A 20,788-nucleotide genomic window follows, 5' to 3' on the forward strand; every position below is an offset into this window, starting at 1 on the left:
AGATGGATAACGTCACTAGTATTATATAATATGCTAAAAAATCTTAATTTAAAAATAAAATCGACCTTTTTTAGGTTTATCTCCATACATATAAACATATACATAAAAGAAATTTAAAATAACAATCATTATATTTGTCTCTTTCATCTCTACGCCCTATATTTCCTAAACTGTATGTCCTAACTACTATCTGTCCTAAATATTCAATGATAAATAAAATAGTTTGGAAAATTAAATATTGTATAAAATTATCGAAACAATATTAAAAAAGATATTATGATTTTTCCATTTTTTGATTTTTAAAACCAAAGTCACAAAAATCAGAACATAATAATTAAAAAAATATATTCCCTGATTGAGATCGAACTGACGATTTCTGGTTCCAAATACCGCGCTTCAACTCATTCGACCAGTAATAAGGTGGCTAATCAATGTCATTATTTGACAAAAACATTATTAATATGTCAGTTTTTTGGTTGTATTTTGTGTTTGTGTTTATTTATTCATTGTATTCCAAAAATGGAAAGGTTATTACGAAGTTCCAGGAAGAATATTTATTTGTATAAGAGTTTGGCCAAATGTATATATCTACCGAATTATAATAAAATAATAATATTGTTAATAAATATTAAATATATTTACAAAAGGAAATTTTTATTTCGAGAGAGAAAGGGAGAGAAAATATATCTTCTGTCTCTCTCTTACCTATATCTTACATATGTAATGATTTTGCCGCTTCACTCCTGTACAAATTTCCAACGTCGAGCACGCTTATAGAAGTATAAATTCAAAAATTACAACCTAAAGAATTTTTTATTATACAAAAAAAAATAAATCAGCTTAGGTTATACTTATCTTTTCTCGTGGCATCCAGTATCTCTTAGTTGTTCCTTATCGGGATAAAATGGGAAAAGAAAATAAATAGAAATAACATAAATAAACAAATACCAATATCTTTTATTATCAAAACAAATAATAATATGAAAATTTATCAAATAAATTCCATGAGCTTAACTGTCCCAATGAAAATTGTAGCAATAAAATAATTTTAATTTACCAAATATTTATCGGTCTGTTTTTTATAACATTGATAAAACAACATAAACAAGAAATTTGGATATTCGTAAAATAATTATACTCCTATGAAAATTTTGAAACATTGAAATCTTTGTTCATATTATTTTTGTACTCAAAAAAATAATTAAATTCTGCTTATTATAAAAAAAACTTTTTAAATTTATTAAGCAATATTAATAATCATCCTTTGACGTTAAAAAACTTTATGATATTTGCAATGTGAATCAGAAAACTTTAATTAATTAAAAAAAAACTTTTATAAAATTTATGGTATTTTAAAATAGCGATATTTTTTGATCTTCTGATGGTATAGAGTCTTTTATTTGAAACACACAAAAATTTCTGTCACCAAAAAATTATTGACTGACCTTTTCATTCCCACACGACGATGTCTCCTTTCGACCAAAACAGCTCCCCCTTGTTGATTATGTTAATCAAAGCCTTCTCCGTTCTAAGTATCAACCTATCAGCATACCAGAAAATCTTTCTCCAGAACACGAGCAGGCCTCTTTTACCAGTACTTGTTCAACAAACTCCAAAATTCTCGCCTCTCTTTCATATAATAACAATCTCCTGAGACCCAAGTATTTTTTTTACATGGTGTCGCAAATATTTTTAATAGTTATAGTTCTTGTGACTTACTCACTTAGACTTTATAGAATTAAGGAGGTATTCGACTTCTCAACTTTGACCCATCTCTCGTTCCACCTTTCAGCCACCCAATTCTAACTATTAACACCACTGGCACTTGCTTCTTAACTGACTACACAAAACTTTAACTGCTACTTTCGGATGACCATCACATAATAATCTTTTCTACTCCAAACTTTCAAAACATTCACTCTCTTTCATCCCCATTCCAAACTCGCTAACCAATCAGAAAATTCCTATATCCTTCCTCTTATTTTACATCAGAAAAACCCAAGCATCGCTTCTAAACAACTTTCTTTGAAAGTAATAACGGTTTTATCTTATACTTTCTAAATACAATAACTTCCTGGTGGCTTTGGACTTTCCAGCGAAACAAAACCAAAGGCTTTTAAAATATAACATCCACAAATACCGGGAAACAATTGTCTATTTACATTTAAGTATTTACTAATGTTTTTTAGTGGTTCGGGGTAAAACTCATTATGGATAAACCCATTGCTTAAAACTAACTTACAACAAATATTTACAAATCGATCTATAGGGCGTTGCAAATTTATGTGCCCGCGTTAGGCACATAAATACATATATAATGTTGGACACATATAAAATGAAACACAACAATATATATATATATATATATATATATATATAGCTCCTCTACTTCCTTGGTATTAGGGAAGTTTCACCCATACTCGGTTCGCTGATCCTAGTCCGACCTATCTAGTAAATTTAATTACTTACACATTATGTCCAAAATTTTGGAATATTGGAATATTTAATCTTTTTATTTATATATATGTATATATATATACTCTTCTGAATAGTTAAACATCATTTTATTTCAATTCTCAACAATACTAAATAAATCTCAAAGCCAGATAAACGATATGCAAAAAAATTATTTATTCTCTTGGAGTGAAAAACTTACAATGTACAACTTACATTATTTACAAATAAATTAGTATAGAAAAATATTTTTTAATAAAACTTATAATTAGTATTTTCTCCATTGGCCTGTATGTATGCCTGTAGGCGATTTGGTATGCTGCCGATTAACTGGTCGAGCTGGGCTTGCGGAATTCTCTCCCATTCTTCACGAGCAGCATCTTTTAGTTCTCGAAGTGTAATAGTGGGATTGTTTCGCTTCTTGATGCATGTTTTGAAAATGTCCCAAGCATGTTTAATATTGTTTATGTCGGGGGAATTCGACGGCCACTGTAATGTAGATATTCCTTCTTCTTCTAGAAAATTTTTTACTGCTGCTGTTCGATGGGGAGGTGCGTTGTCATGCATAAACACAAATTCATCACCTACTTCTCCTCGGAATAGACGAACGACAGGATTTAAAACTTCCTCGATGTACACAGCACCAGTGACTCTTCTTTTAGGAACCAGCAGTGGCGTCCGTGTACCAGTCATAATACCACCCCAAACCATAATACTGCCACCTTCAAATGGGACACGCGGTTGGGCTGTTTCTAGTCGGGCTTGTCGTCCTGGGGCCCTCTAAATTAGTGTTCTTTGCGAATCAGATACCAAGCTAATTTTTGACTCATCAGAGAACATCAGGTTATTAAATTTAGGACCATGATGCACCATTTCTCTAGTCCATTGCAACCTTATTATTTTGTGTTGGTAGGTTAGTTTAGAAACACGTAGCGGTCTTCTACGGTACAAATTTATCGCATTTAGTCTGCGTGTTATTGTTTGCCGTGAAATATTCAGTCCTTGAAGCCTAGAAATTTCTTCTGCATATACCACTTGTAGATTCCGGTTTCTACGAACTATCAATGTTATTTGCCGGTCTTGTGCTGCTGTTGTACATCGACTTCTACCACTTCTGGGACAATCCTTGACGTCATTTGTATCTTGGATTTTTTTTTTATTTTCGATACAGCACTCTGAGTAACATCAACAATATTCGCGATATAACTTTGACTAAAGCCCTGTTGTAACAAAGCAATTACTCTAGATCTGTCAAAATGAGATATCACGTTTCTAGGCATTTTAAACGGCTTAATTCAAATTTAATCAAAGACTGAAATAATGTGTAAATACACTAACAAAATAAAACTACATCAATAAAAAAAAAGTTTATATATAGTTGTTTATAGATTAGTATGTAGAAATGTAAAGTTTTAATGAAAATGAAATAATATATACTCCTATTATTCATGATTATGCCTATGTTTTTGGATGAATAACGTCTGCAGCACTAAGTTTATTTGAGCTCATAATAGTAACAAGGGAGATTTAGAAATTTTTATTCTTTTCCGACAATGAATCTGTCAAAATATTCCCAAGCTGAGCTAACGAACTATATATCTATTTCTACATATATACTAATGCATAGTTGAAAAAATACTTCATCTAAGTTTTCGAAAAATTATGTATAGAAGCAATGTATGTTAACAAAAAATGCTAAGTGCGTGTTCGTACTAAATCACCTTAATAAAACGAGGCCACCAACATGTATCACTAATAACATTTTCTTTTTTTTTTTTCAGACGGTGCGGCGTTCGATCGGTATTACTCGATTTTAATTGAAGTAGCAATTAAAATCAGAGTCATTAGGGATGCCACGGTCATTTTCTTCTTCTTTTTCATCGAGAGACGCCACTTTATTATCTGAACGGTTGTTTAGTCACATTGACAACTGACGCTTAACTAATAAACAGTGTTCACGTTGTTACTTCGTGTGTGTCGCTGGTTTATGTGTAGAATAAGCAAAATGTTGTCGACGAGTGTTTTGTGTATCAAGAAGAAAAAAAAGAAGACTTACAGTCTTTCGGGAGGAGGAAAAAATGGTTGGAAACCAGAAATTCAAGTTCAAAAAAATTCAAGGTGAGTACTCATGATAGCTTTTAGAATTGTTGTGGTAAGAATAAAATTAAAAATGGCAAAAATCGAATTGTAAAATGAAAAGATTAGAGAATTTTTACAATAGAAAAAAACATTTTGTCTTATTTGTTACGCCCAATACATATATGTTAAAAAATGTTTGAAAAATAATATTTTTTTTTTCGGAATTTTTTTTGCAAAAGTAAATATTGACAGTAGGTAATAATTAAACAAGCAGTAACAAAACAAGATACACTCAGTTCGCTGGATATCAGTTCCAACTGTCAAGTAAATTTAGTAATTATTTTTTGCTATGATCGGTAAATTTCCATGTAGAAGGATTACTGATATCATTAATGCTATGCTATGTAACAGATGTTTCCAAGTCATTATGGAAGTTAAGACTCCTCAATGAAACTCAATGGCCTTCCGCAAGGATCGGAGCTGGGCCCCTATTTTTTAGTCGGTATACTAGTATGGCAGATATGCCCGTAACCACATCAAAGAATATTAGATATGCACATGAATGAGCACTGGCTACGAGCCATAAATACTGATCGAATATTAACAAAGGACTTGGTTATCCTTAGAGAATCTTTCCGTCCCTAAAGATTGCACACCAATGTCGTTAGGACAGAAGTATTGCGCTTTTATTTAGATAATAGACTGGTCAACTACCAATTAAAAATCCACTTGGAAGATAAACTCCTCAGCCACACTAAACACCCATAGTACCTAGGTGTGTAGACTTAGAACACGAAAAAATATTCTGCAAAAGTTATGTTATGCGGTACCACATAGGGTTCCTCAGCGACTACACTTAGATCGACATCACTGGAACTTGTATATCCTGTTGCAGAGTGTATGGGTATGGCTCAACAGCCCGCACGTCAAACGTGTTGACACCTAACCAAACTTTGCTTTGCTTATTATATCAGGCACAGTCAGGGCCACGTCAACTAACTGGCTACCATCACTGGGTTACATAGCCTCCTCACACGTCCTCCGAGAAAATGTCCTTGTCAGGAAATATAGAAAGTTAAAACCAATTCTGTGCTCTGCACCCAAGTTGCCATCATTGGCAGAGACATAAATAAGATTTGCTCAAAAAATAATCCTCTGGATCCGGCAAAAATTTAATTTGAGAGGAACTTCAAGATAACCGACCGATGGTGAGAAGAATGAAAGAAAAATACACCTACTTCCTCCCGGAATATGCCATGTATTGCAAGTAGGATAGAGATATATCTGGGCCACACTAAACAGAATAAAAACAAACTCTGGCGGGTGCTCCGGTCACTTTTTAGATGGTGAAAAATATCTTCTCGAAATTTGGATTAAGGCGCTGCAAGACAAACGATTAAACATCTAGTGGAGGAATGCCCGATTAGACAGATCCTACAGTAACAATCCGTCTGATTTCTTACTTGCAACTTAGGAGTCAATATTTGTTGACTGTGATGTAGCCATACACTTAATAAATCAAAACAATATTTAAACAAAAAAAATATTCAAATGCAGTTTATTGACAAAATCAATTACAGCAAAAGTTTATTTTTGAAATTTTAGTCATTTAAAGATTAGTACATACAAATGGAAAGTTTTAAATACAAATTAATGAATATAACCTACCATTATTCGTGATTTTTTGGTGAATGGATTTAGTGTTTGCACTCATACTTGTTAAAACCCAAACAAACAACAACTACATATATTCGTAATTATTCACCTATTTTAAATGAAAGAAATCTGTCACATTGAGTTTATTTGAGGTATGAATAGTGAGAGGTAGAAATTTTTGTGTTGTATGTTTTTGAGAATGAATCTGTCAAAATATTCCCAACCTAAGCGAAAGGACCCTAAGTGTCCTTTTGTGTTTATTTAATTTTTATATAGTTCGAAAACCTTTTATATATTATGTTCTTTTATTTGTAACTTTCTTAGTTTGTTTAGATCATTTTTACCGCAATATTATTCATCTTTCTCATATTAACAGAAGTCTGTGTCTTACCTGAGTAGTTGTTTTTGCAACTGTGATCTCTTTCTGTTGTTGTTGTTTCTGTTACATAAGTTTTAACTGTTTTTGCTACACTGGATTTCTCTATAAGAATTAAATAAAAATAGCAAAAATTTGAAGAAAAAACCGCTGACTATATATATGTATATATATATATATATATATATATATATATATATATATATATATATATATATATATATATATATATATATATTCGTAAAGAACTTTTTGTCACTGGTTGGATCAGTTCCATGGTACGAGGTACATCTCTTGATATAAATTATCTTGAATGTCTTGATTTTTTCTCTAGTCAAAAACTGGATGCAGTAGATTTGTTTGGTTATTTTCTTATTTTCCTTTGGGATTGTATTACCATATTGGGTCACGTCTTTCGAAAGTTGTTCCGTTAGAATACATGTCAAGCCTGGCCTTGGTTTCATCTAATTGAAGATTCAAACTTTTACGAGCAAATTCACAGACTTTTTTCAATTTTTCTTTCGAATTTTCGATGTATGTCACGAATGAATGTTGTTCTTCGCAGAGAGGCAATTTTCCAAAAATAAGATTTTAAGGAAGTTTCATTTGTATGACTCATCTCGTATGACTTTTAAATCATTATCTCTCTTTTTACTCTTTTTGACATTTTCTATGGAAGTCTGATCATTATATTCTTCCCATTTAACTGTGGTCATCTGGAGATTTACTACTTCTGTCCCATTTTCTTTTTCTTCAAGTCTTTCACGGCATTTTTCAGCATTGTTATAAAGACGCCTTTTTGGATGTACTACGTCAAACTTATACTGTTGGAGTCTATCTATACACCGAGCAACGTATCTTTCTGACCTTTAAAATTCATTAGCGACTGCAACGCGCTATGGTGAGTTCTTATACAAAATAAGCATTATAAAATTTCTAGTTTAAAGAAAAGTATGATAATGTCTCAAGGCTTTTATAATAGCTAGGAGCTCTTTTCTGATAACTGTAAGCTTTCCTGGCGTTGTTACTAAAATATGCAGTAAGTGTTTCTTTCTCTTCCTGTTCTTATGATAATACGGCGCCAATACCATGCACTCACAACCAAGATCCATTACAATCCAACAGAAATTTTCTATCTTCTCGTGGATAGTAGAGGATAGGTGCTGTTTGAAGTAGTTTTTTTTAATCGACGAAAGCATTTTGACAATCTGCTATCCAGTTAAATTCAATGTTCTTTTTAGTTTTAATAAAGGGGGTTAGCAATCAGGCCAAAATCTTTAAAAAAATTTCGATAAAACAGTCGAAGTAAACTTCCTTTTTAAATATTTAATAACTGAAAACTTCTCTGGATTAGTTTTTTTATTTAGCTTAGTGCCCAGACAACTTAAGTGCTTGTATTAAATTTTATTAAAAAGATTAGTTTCTTTAAGGAACTATAGCACTTTGGTGTATTCACTTAGATAGTTTAGAATATCTGCAACAAATGGAAATTATTTTTCCGAGCATCGCTGGTGTACTATTGTGTGGTACGGGCACAATTACACTGTTGGCGACTTATCTTTAAGGTCTTTGCTTAGTTGGATCGTTGTTTGGCTGATTGATGAAGTAACCGCTTCTTTGACATGGCGATCAGCAGTTTCATTACCGACACGGTCATGTGCAATTAAAGCCAGTTAAGAGTATACTCTTAACTTGTAGATGATCAATAAATATTAATTTTAATGAGAATATGAAATAAAGGGAATCAGTGCAAATTACTACATTTTTTGAAAGAAATAAAAATAAATTTAAAGGCTTGGAGGATGCTAAACAGCAATCCTGTGAGAATGCTACATGAAAGTAATTGATTGGAACTTGTAGAATCGTTTAAAACAGTAACTGCGCATCTTACACCGCAAGAAGTTTTGGGAGCATCAGTTTAAAGAACCAAATCAAAAGGTGTTTTATCTAGTATTTCTAGGAAGGCTTCCTTTATAAGAGTAGGGGATGTGTCATATTTGTTGTAAATGGTAAGAGAGGTACTAAATAAAATGAGGTGTTTATTCCAGGGAGGGCTGACTGAAAATAGGATAAGCAGGGTGAGAGTTAGGCCAGTGTTCTTTAAAAGACAAGCGAGTAATTGCGGGAATGGTTCTATAACTATGCGACACGGGTTGCTAATTGAGTAATTAGATACAGAGGTAGTAAGATGGTAGATGGGGTTGGAAGGATTATTTGATGTAGTGGTAGCATTTGATAGATGCAGATGTTGTCTTCTAAGGGCTAGTAGGACTTATTACATTCACAGTAAAGGATTTCCTGCGGGCAGGAGAAAAAAGCTCCGAGGCATTTAGGTCAGATTTAGAGGCGGGCATGTAAATAAACAGCCGTAATCTATTTCTAATCGTATCAGAGCTCTGTTGAATGTAAAGAAGTACATTCTCATCAGCACCATAACAAAAGTGTAAAAAGACTTAAGTTAGTGTAAGTGTAAGTAAGTAAGTGTAAGTTAAGTTGCTTAAGGTAGTAGCCTTTGAATTTATTTGATGCTTTCAGGTTGGTGGAGAATCAAAGATCCAAATCTACAGATTGTTCCAAAAATTTTACAATTATCCACTACATCTACGTAACGCGGTTGTTGATTGCGACTAGTGGAGCGAAGGAGGTAGCTTTTCTGCTGAATTTAAGAACTTTGTAGATTTGTTTGGTGATAACGATAAACCTAGACCTTGAAATTTGTTTTGAAGGATATCGACTGAATACTGTAAGAGTTGATAGGAAGTGTTAATTCCATGGCAATAGATAAGTTCATCGGCATATTAAACGTATTAAATAGGATTGGACAAATTATTCTTCTTCTTAAAGTGCCTATCCGTTCCGGATGTTGGCGATCATCACGGCTATCTTTACTTTATTTATTGCAGCGCGGAACAGTTCAGTGGTAGTCGTGTTATACCACTTTCGTAAATTTTGGAGCCAGGAAATGCGTCTTCTTCCCGGTCCTCTCTTACCATTTACTTTCCCTTGGAGAATCAGCTGGAGAAGGTCGTAACGTTCTGGATTTCTCATTACATGTCCTAGATATTCCAACTTTTTAGTTTTGACGGCCATGAGAATTTCACATTCTTTCCCCATTCTACGCAGGACCTCCACATTAGTAACTCTGTCAACCCAGGATATACGTAAGATGCGCCTATAACACCACATTTCGAAAGCTTCGAGCCGATTCATAGTTATAGTTAGGACAAGTTATTGCATATGTTATTTATAGCAGGAATAAAAAGGGTGGAGCTAATAACATAACCTTGAGGTACTTTGTGACTCTGAATACATATTCTAGATGACTTTCCATTTACAGATACCTTAAAGGATCTGAGTTGCAGGAACTTTTCTACGAATTGAAAATATGTCTGTTAAGGTTCCAATGACGTAGTTTATTTAATATGGATTTTTTATAAATTATTTATGGACAATTTTAGTGTGAATGTTGAATGTCCCGAGGAGATCGATTACCAAAAAGTTTTTTGTGAGGTATAAGATTGGCAGTGATATTATTGCGACACTATTTGTTAAGAGTGGATTTGGATCTGCGAATAGCTCCTTCGCATGCCGAATTCCACCAAGGAACCATTTTGCGGGTGAGAGATGATATTTTTTTACCAATATACTTGTCAGCTATTTGTTTAAGGGCAATGTTTGTATCTAAATTAAAAGTTTGAGTGGAGAGGATGTTTTCCGTTTCAATTGTATATTTTGGCAAATTTTAGATTTCAGTAATTGCGGACATTATATTCCTAATTAGAGTATGAAGAGATTATAATGAGAAAATGATTACTATCATGCAGATCATCGCAAGCTTCCAGGAAAGAAAGGATGCTTATTTAGGGCCGCAGATGCTAAGATCTATAACGGAGAAGCTATTGGATGATAAGTTAAAGTATGTATGTGAGGACGTATTTAACTGACAAGAACCAGAAACTTTTTTAACTATTTTACCTCTTCCAAATGTACGGTTGAATTCCCACATAGTACCATGAGCATTAAAGTTGCCCATAAGTATGAATGGTTGGCAAAGCTGAAAAATTAGATCAATAAATTATTTTTCTTTTAATTTATAATCTGGAGGAATATATAGATTACATATAGTAAGTTTGGTTGGACACCATGCAGTTATTGCTACAGCTTCAAGGTTAGTGGTAAGAGAAAGGAGAGAAGAGTAAACATCGCTTGAAGCAAATATCGATGCACCAACACTGGCTCTAAAACAGTTAGTACGCATGCGATGATACCCTTCAAAATTTATTTTGTTTTTGTTTCTTATTTCTTTCTATTCAAGGATAGAATCCATCGCAGTTCCATTAGAGTGATGAACGCTTTATTTATAAAACAAAATTAAATAATGTAATGGAATTAATAAAAATAGTCATTAGTAGATTTTTAGTAGAATAAGAAGGAAGTAGTCCATTTTATCTGTTGATATAAATATTTTCATGAACAGTGAGTTTGTAGGGAAAAGTCTTTCCGAATTATATAAGTTACCCTTCGAAAGCTCATAACGTGAGCATATGCAATCTAAGTTGTACCGCATCTGATATTAGTGAGAGGTGTAATGATATTTATTCCATGATCAGAGAAAGCTTTTTCAACAATATAAAATGGGATTGAACAGACATTAAAGAGACACTAAAGACACATTAGTCAGTATAATTCTTTTTGACAGGAAGATAAGTCTGCATATAGGGATAAGTTAATACGTACAGTACTACCATGGGATTATATTTTTGCGGAACCCTGGGGCCAAATTTTTTTATTTGAAATTTTGAATGGTCTATGTTGATTCCCCATGGCCCAAAAGCATGTGTTTGGCATTATCGCCAGTGGGGGAACGCACGCGTGCGTCGCTCGTCCTTGAAGGAAGCGGTCTCTACGATTCTCGTCGGCCGGCACTAGTCATCAGCGTTTCAGTTTGCTTGCGCTTTGTAGTTAGTGAGTGTTGTTGATGTTGTGTTCGATTTAGAAATAGCGGATAGCTCCGAAAAGGAACAAAATAAACTGAAAAAATTGTGGGAGTAGGTGCTTTTGGCTAGTGACGAAGACTTTTCCCCTGATATGAGTGAATATGCGCCTTTAGACTCTGACATGTCCACTTCAGAAGAGGATCCAGAGACAGATACAAAAAAATCAAGATTATCCAATCTCTGCAGAAAAAATTTGACTACACTTCCAAAGATAATTTGCCAAGTACCTCTGCAAGAAGAGTGGTGTTTTCGACAGATCCACAGACATCTAAAAATTCATTTCAGGTAACAGAAGTAGGAAATAATATTGACAATGTTATAGATCATGTTATTCAGCAGAACATGAATTACAATGATGAGACCCTGACAGATGAACTCACTGCTGAGCCTGCTAAAGTATTTTCATGGTGTGAAGTATCCGGTACGCACATGAAGAATTTTCAATTGGCAGTGGGTATTCCTGGAATTCACGAGAACCTTTATGATTTTTATGAAAAAACTCCATACGATTTTTATAAATTAATGGTTATTGACGAAATATTTGAGTTATTTGTTAGAGAGACAAATAGATATACTGCAAAAAAAAGGAGCAAACTACAACACCAAGAGCACGTATTTAACGCTGGAATGACACGGATTGTTCGGAAATGAAAAAGTTTGTGAGGTGTTGAATTAGCCACCTCTGTTGAATTACCATCGAAACTTCTAGAAAAAAATACATATACTGTGGGTACTCTACGAAGAAACAGAAAGAACAACTCAAAAAATGTTGTTCAGAAAAGACGCGGCGAACATATTGCCGAGGAAAGCAGCACAGGAATATTTATAGAGAAATGGAAAGACAGGAGAGACGTCCTTATGTTGACAACTAAATATGTTCCTGAAATGGTCACTCAGGCGAGAAGGTCTGACGAAAAAACCAAGCTAAGAAGTATCATCGAGTATAACAAACACAAAGCTTATATCGACATATTAGACCAAATGAAAGCCTACAATTCTTCTTTGCACCGTGGAGTAAAATGGTATAGAAAACTGGCTATCGAATTTATAGCTGGTTTATGTGTTTATATGCTCCATCAACTCATAACTAATGACAAAATGCCTATTACAAAATTCCGAGAAGAAGTGATCAAAGCTCTTCTAAAATCTGCAGATCTACCAGAAACCCAGTCACAATCTTGAGGATAGTCAGAAGAAAAGGTCTTGTAGTGGATGCTACGCCAAAATTTCAGAGGAATCAGGGCGTCAAGTTGCCAAAAATAGGACCCCCAAAACCAAGTTTAGATGCAACGTATGTCAAAAACACTTTTGTTTGCAATGTTTTTTTGATTTACATATTTCTGAATTAAAATAAATATTTTTTTGCTAAAATTTTAGTTTTAAATTTATTTTTTCTATCATAATTTTTTTTATACTTACACAATGGCCAACTGATCTCCCATTGTACTTAACATCTCTACAAAAGATTTCCATATAATTTACATTGAAATGTCGCATCAGTGGTATGCGATGGGGCCCTAAGTGATTTCTGGTCCGCCGGTTTACCTTGATCCCCCACGGCCAGAAGGCATTAAAATGTTTAAGCAGAATGGGGGATCACGTTGATCCCCCATGGCACTTTACATGTGAAGAGTTAATTGTAATACTTTGAGTGGTTTTTAAGAGATTATTAACTTACTCAGAGGAAGATAGATATATACAGATGAGACCGTGGGCAACGAATGAAGCAAAATGAACATTTTTCGGTGTAGAAATTGTTCCGATTGCCTTAATATAATCGAAAATAACACTGTTGGTATTATGATAGCTTAATCACGTGAAGGAATAGGAGTGGAGGAGCTTTTATGAGAGTAGTAGCAGCTGCATAAGATCGTTGAGTTTTGCTTGTGGTAGGAGATAGGTTATGGGGTAGTAGTAAAGAGGTAGATTGAAATTAATTTTTTAAGAGAAAATCAGAGGTTACGGAATATTAATTTAACATATTTTCATTCTGGATGCCAAAAATCGTAACACATGGAAATTTAATATAAAGATATTTATTTCATAAATAAACAAATGGACAAAAGATTACTTACTACTTGCCTATTAATAATTCTTTTCACTAAATGGAACAAAACATATATGCTAATTGCCAACTTAACAAAAAAATGCATTATTAAAATTTAAATAAAACACGTTCGTTCCCAAAATAGGCCAATTTGTGAATATGAAAATTATTTTTAAAAATAAATTATCAATAATTATTGGTTGAATCCATGAATCATTTAGAGTCAAATAATGAAAAAGAAAAGAAAATCAAATTTAACTTAAATACATCTGTTTAACTTTTGTATCATTCACATTCACGATTAATATTTACTGACTGAAAACCTACTTAAAGATATCAATTTCCACTGGAAATTCAGCTTACTTCCCCTAATTTTAGACTTATTTATTGATGAAACACTCTCTGAAATATTTACCTGGGAAACGATATGAATTTTCCATTAATTTTTTATGAGTATTATTTATTTTTGTTTTTCTTTGTCAACTAATTAATTTATAATGATGGGAAACAAATTAAACAGATTTTTATAATGTAATGTGCATGTTTATGTGGAGAAAAGTGGTATAAGAGCAAGTGTTCTTTGATACACTGACGTTTTAATTCACTTTTATTCAATTGAAAGTTTACACTTTTATTATTAGTTCCAAGATAAAAACATAATCAAGTATTAAACATATGTTAAAAAAAATCAAATGTCCAAGACGACTGGATCAATAACTTTACTGAGTTATATGGGGTTGATAACAAAGAAGAAATAAGAGACACCGCCGAAATAATAAGAGGAAAAGGTGCACTGCAACAGTTGAGAATATTTGTTTTTTTCTTGAACTAGTTTTCCCATGTGTAATCTCATGATATTTATAATTTTCAAAAGGACTCTTGATATTTATATTTTCTCGGAGCAGTCTATGATCACTGACTATAGAAAATCTATATAGTACTATACCGTCTTTACCGATAGATATCAGCGCTCTGCGTTAATTGAGCTAGCTCATAGTTTATTTTTATTTTCCACGAACCATCGCTACAAGAGGTTGGTCCAAATAAGTATTTTTCTTAATATTTTGCGCTAAAATATTTTCAATTCATTTTCATCAGTGGCTGAAACGATTCATGTTTCACCCATATATGACCACTGGTCTAATTACTATTTTGTAGACTATAAGCTTAAACTCACAATTCAGTAACTTACTTTTCATTAAGTCTTTGTATGCATAAAAGCTCTTGCTGTTGTTGCTGTCATTTTTTATTGATCCTAGGTAGGAATAGGAAAAGGTGGAGGCATATTGATAGGTATGATTATCTATCTTCAAATTCTCATGTCGATTTGACTTCGTTCACTCCATATATTTTATTTTTCTTTCATTTATATTTAGACCAAATGTACCGGCTTTCCGTTTCAAATCTATAGCTTTAGCCTCTGTCATATCTCCATCTATTCTGACCATGGCTTTCAAATCCTCCAAAGTCATTTGTATTAACTATCTTTAACTAAGTTTAACTAGGGTTTTTCCGTATTCCTAACATGAATAGTTGTTCGAACATTTTGACGTGACAACGTCTTAAATTAGATTGTGGCTCGGAGTCACTCATGAAAAAGTGTAACGCCCGCTCACGTCTGTTACGATGAGTCACCGAACGAGAGTGAGGCCCGCCGGACCGGCGAATGCCTTGCGTCTCTCTCCCACTCAAACATGATCGGTCCGCTGCGCGCGCAGCACTAGAGAATTAGGCGCGTTGAATCGGTGCGTGCTTGTGTCTCTGTCTTTCTCGAGCGTTCTTGGCGTTGGAAAACCGAGAAAGCGTCATAATACAAGTTCACACGTGTGGTTAAAGTATCGTCAGCTGTGTCTGTAGTGAAAATGTGGAGTGCTTAGATTCGTCATTTACAACAACTACAACAATAAAGGTAAATAATTGTACACTAATATTTCATTATCGTAAACTATGATTGATTGATTAATTGTTAGATTGACACAAAAGTTGAGAAACTGAGTTTATAGGTTATGTCATACTATTGACAAATGTTGATAGTGTTAAGTAAATTATTAGTTTAATTCACTCTGCAATCAATCGTAATTCAGTCGATTCAGTCATATCAATAAATATTCTACCGAGAAAAAGACGTTGTCACGTAAAATCTTCGCCCGTAAAACCGACTTTACAGGCAACCGATTTTTTTTGTCTATTTATATTATCAAACGGCTCATTGAAATCAATATACAATTTGTAAATTGGTATGTTATATTAAGCACATTTCTATGTATATCTCTCAACGTATATATTTGGCCGATAGTTACCCCCGTTAGTCTAAAACCACATTGGTATTCACCAATTATTTCTTCCGAAAATAATTCAAGGCGGCTGTATATAATTCATGATAATACCCTGTAGGCAACATTTAAGACTACTATGCCCCTATAATTTTGGGATAACTTCTTATCTCCATATGCGACAGATTAGTTTATGGATACGATTCCATAGCACATGTCCACCATTCTTTATCAGTTCTGCAGTTATTACATATGTGCCAGGCGGTTTGTTGTTTTTTAGATGTTTTATGACGTATAAAGTTTCTTTCAGTGTGGGCTCCTCAACTAGTTGTTCTGCTATGATGAATGATTTAATTTTTCTTCTTGGTTATGTTCTTTTTCTGGGCTTAAGAGCTCTCGAAAATGCTTCTTCCACCTTTTTATGAGTTCCTCTTTCTCGCTGATAATTGCCCCATTTTTGTTTTTGCTCAGTGTTATCCTTGTTATGTGTCCTTGAGTGTATCGCTGGGTTTCCTTTTATAAATTTTACTAGTTTGTATTCTGATATTATAGTCTGTAATTTATTGTATTTTTCTATTAAGCATTTCTCTCTTTTTCTTTTTACATATTTTCCTTGCACCCCTTCTTAGTTCTTTAAATGCTCTTTTATTCAATCAAGCTTAATTTTTGCTATTTATTACTTGTTGGCAGTCATGGTCACACATCCTATTATTAATGTTAATCTTGACTTCTTTTTTTCTAGGGCGATAGTATTATCTTTAAAGAAGATTTCTATATCATCAGCGTTATACTCACTTATAGCATTGGCTCATGTATAGCATAGTCCCTAGGCTATGCGATCTGAGATATTCTTTATATTCTGTACATATTCAACGACTATTTTATTATTTTTCTGCAGATATTTTCTTGTAGCATCTTATAGTAATTACTGTTTTATTGGGAATAAGTCATAATTTATAATATTTTATTTATAATAAATCCTACTCCGTTATAGCTGGTCACATAATAATTGTCTTTTAAATATAGCAGACTTCCGGAGTTTTCTTCTTGTTTATGCCAAGCCACAGTAAAATGGATATTGCGTTTTATGATTCATGAATATATGTATCTTTTTCTTGTTTCTGCCAAACCAATGATATTCCACTATAAAATGGATATTGCGTTTTCAATATCATGAATCGATGCATCTTCATTCATGAAACTTATGCATCTTTTGGTTGATAATACCACATGCTTAATACCACAAATCGCCACGCTTTGAGTGTTTAGCGATAGTTTAAAATGGTTTAGCGTTTTCTTCCAACTAGGAAGAATATACTTTTTTTCGTTTTTCCCTATAGCCCTATGTTATGATATTTATGACGGTGGAAATCCGTCATTTACGCTCTAAAAAATTACACTTCCGCTTTACAGACAAGGGTGTCACAAATTGTATGGTTCTGAAACCACATAGGTAATTTTTTTCTTGACGCATTATAGTAACTATTATATATATATTACTATATATTATATTAACTACTATACTAGATGGAATTAAACGACAACCCTTTAAAAATGAAACCGTTTCTAAGGTGGAGATCAAAATGTCTAATATAAAAATGTTTCAATTGTATTATACTGAAAAATACAGTAGTCCACTAGGATAATGGGCAAATAGTCTATGATAGACATCTTCTTCTTCTGCTAGTCCCTATCCTCTATGGATGTTGGCTACCACAATGGCCCATCGTTTTTTATTAGCAGCTGTTCGAAATAGGTCTGTGGTGGTCATACCTGTCCACTGTCTCAAATTCTTAACCCAGGATATTCGGCGGCGTCCTGGTCCTCTATTTCCTGCTATTTTCCCTTCTAATATTAATAGTAGGATTCTGTATTTATTTTCATTTCTTACTATATGTCCGAAGTATGCTAACTTTCTTTCTTTAATGGATTTCAAGACTTCAGGTTCTTTTTGTAAACGTTGCATTACTGCGTCGTTAAATATATGATGTACATATGATATTCTGAGCATGCGACGATAGCACCACATCTCGAAAGACTGCAACCGTCGGCAAGACGCATCAGTGAGTGTCCATGCCTCTGCTCCATACATAAGAACAGAAAACACATAACAATTAAGATCGACATACCCACTACATAAAATAAGTAATAAATAAAAAGCAGCACGTTATGCTCAGAACTTTTTAAGAGAGCAATAAAAGCACAAGATAAAGAATCACGACAATGTTATCACGACCTTATTCGTCAAGCTGTATTCAAAACCAATAGTCATTTTCATGTTAAACACAAAAATTAATATTCAAAACTAACAAAAGCAAAAGTGAAAGCGTAATAGGTGTTGTATAAGCTGTAGGCATGCAAAAAAAGCAAGGCGTCCAAAAAATAAAATTGTGAAGATACTTGTTTTAACAAACAAAAAAAAACTACCAAAAACCCAAAAAAAACACCTATCCAATATTCTTATTTTTTCCATATTATATAAAGGCTTCTAACACCCTTCCCCTTTTCTTCAAGCAATTCTATGTCCTTAACCAGTCCTCTTCCTCCCAATCACATGTACTCCGTTTTCGACCTGTTAACCTTAAGTCCTCCCTCTTCAATAGCCCTTCTCCAACACTCTAATTTCTCCTCCAATATTTCTTTGTTTTTACTAACATGATATCATCAGCAAAGAGTATTGATCAAGGAGCCCCCTCCCTTACTTTCTCTGTCAGTACATCCATAACAAGATTAAACAGGTAAGGACTAAACAGTAAGTGAAAAGCCTTAATACAAACCAACCTTCACTGGAGAACTTTCGGTCAATCCGACAGCAGTCCTTACTTTGATGTACGCACCCTCATACATATCCGTCACAAGTCGTACGTACTTCTCAGGAACATTTTTCTCTCATACATTTCCATAGCTCTTGTCTAGGAACTGTATCGTACGCCTTCTGAATCTTTCTGATCCTTCTGATCTATAAATATCAAATGTAGCTCTCTTTTCCTCTTGCTGTATTTTTCTATAAACTGTCATAATGCAAACAAGGCATCCGTTTTCCGCCTTTCTGGCATAAACCCAAACTTTTCTTCTCCGATAGAGGTCTCTCTCCTTAAACTTTGCTTTACAGTTTGCTCCCAAATTTTCATGTCCCCTGTATCTTTATTACCCCCCTTTATCTTTACACAATGATACCATTACACTCTCTCTCCATGCATTGGGCATCCTTTCTACCTCATATATCCTATTCATCATTTGCCACAAAATATCACCCCCTTTCGCTTCGAAAGCCTTCCAAACCTCCACAGATATTCTATCAGGTTCTAATGCATCACCGTTCTTCGCCCTATTTACCGCCTTGACAATTTTATCTCTCGCTATCCCCGATATTACATTCTTATTTGGAAATCCACATCCTCTATCTCTCCTCTGGTGTTCCTTATTTAGCAAATTACGAAAGTACTCATACCATCTTTGCTTTATTTTAACATCGGTTTTTACCATGCTTTCATCTGCACCCTTAATCACGTGGGCACGTGGGTCAAGTCCTTTGATGACTTGTCTTTTGCTGTAGCAATGCTCTAATATTTTTCCTCCCCTTGGGCGTTTCGCACTCTTTATAGCTGTACAGACCTAAGGAAAGTTCGTCTATAGACTATATATCTTTCTCTCTTCTAGACCTGTCATTCTATTTCTAGCCTCTTTCTTTTTTCTAACCTTCTGTTGCACCTTATCGTTCCATCACGAAGGTGCGTTGTCCCAAAACCTCCAGGAAATCTTTCTATTTCCGCTCTGCTTAATAATTCATACCGATAGGTCAAAAACACTGATGGCACAGGTTGCGTCTTCGTAATACCTAAACATATACAAAAACATATATACGCTATACAAAATCTACCTTCGTAACTAAGATGTTAGCAATTCAAAAGCACTAGAATATGTATAACAAGAAAATTACCAGAATACAAATATCTTTTGCGAGTCACTTTTAGTTTTTAAAAATCTAAAATCAAACTCAAATACATACAATTTTATATTATATTTAGCATCTATATATATGTTTTTAATTCACGAATTTAAAGATTGCTACAAATCAGAATTTAAAGATCAAAATAAAAATATTACCTTCTGGGTTAAATCACACGCAAAGAATAAATTTGCAGATAAAATGGTCAAAAAAGCATAAAAAGGAAAAAGAACTAAATTTCTAATTGAAAAGTTGATAACTTATCAAAACAAACAATTATGAGGAAGTGATTATGATACTAGTAGCAAGAATAGGTACGTTTTTACAAATCCACGACACAAATATAACTACAACCGCAAAAGTATAATGCCAGCACACTTACACAAAATTAAAATACTCGGAAGTAATGTTTCTGAAGTTTGTAACAAAATCGCAGATCTAGACCATATTTGACTACTCAAAATATAGGGCTCAAGCCAATGAACTGTGCAGAAAACTACTTCAGAAAACTCAAAAAACTAACTGAACATCGAATATTATGTAACATAAATATATATGTATATATATATATATATATATATATAAATATATATACATATATATATATATATATATATATATATATATATATATATATATATATATATATATATATATATAATAAACTAAGGTACACTCGAAGAGTGGTGGGTTTATCGGTCAAAGTGGAGAAATAAAAGACAAAGAAGGTGGCTACTTCATCTATTTATTGAAGACGTTTCGCTTTCTGCTCAGAAAGCATCATCAGTTCATCTAAAAAGAACAATATACAACCAAACATCCATAGAGAAGTTACAATAAAAGTGTATTACCTTACAAAGACATGTAGCAGTCAAAGATGTTAAAAATATGAAAAAGCTTACGAAACTGGACATTTAGAGTAAAGTTGTATAAATCAATTAATTGAAACTTGGTATA

The 20,788-nt window shown here is 33.4% G+C and overlaps 1 protein-coding gene across 1 annotated transcript in view; it reads left to right on the forward strand.

Moving 5' to 3' along the window:
- Positions 1–20,788, forward strand: part of LOC140451924 (uncharacterized) — an 804,624-nt gene that overhangs the window by 216,012 nt on the left and 567,824 nt on the right. Inside the window, exon 3 of the mRNA XM_072545895.1 lies at positions 4,236–4,572. Within this exon, the coding sequence (XP_072401996.1) occupies positions 4,442–4,572 (131 nt within the window). The 5' untranslated portion in view covers positions 4,236–4,441. The remainder of the gene's footprint in view (positions 1–4,235; positions 4,573–20,788) is intronic.

The sequence above is a fragment of the Diabrotica undecimpunctata genome, chromosome 1 (assembly GCF_040954645.1).
Source record: "Diabrotica undecimpunctata isolate CICGRU chromosome 1, icDiaUnde3, whole genome shotgun sequence".
NCBI classification, from domain to species: domain Eukaryota; kingdom Metazoa; phylum Arthropoda; class Insecta; order Coleoptera; family Chrysomelidae; genus Diabrotica; species Diabrotica undecimpunctata.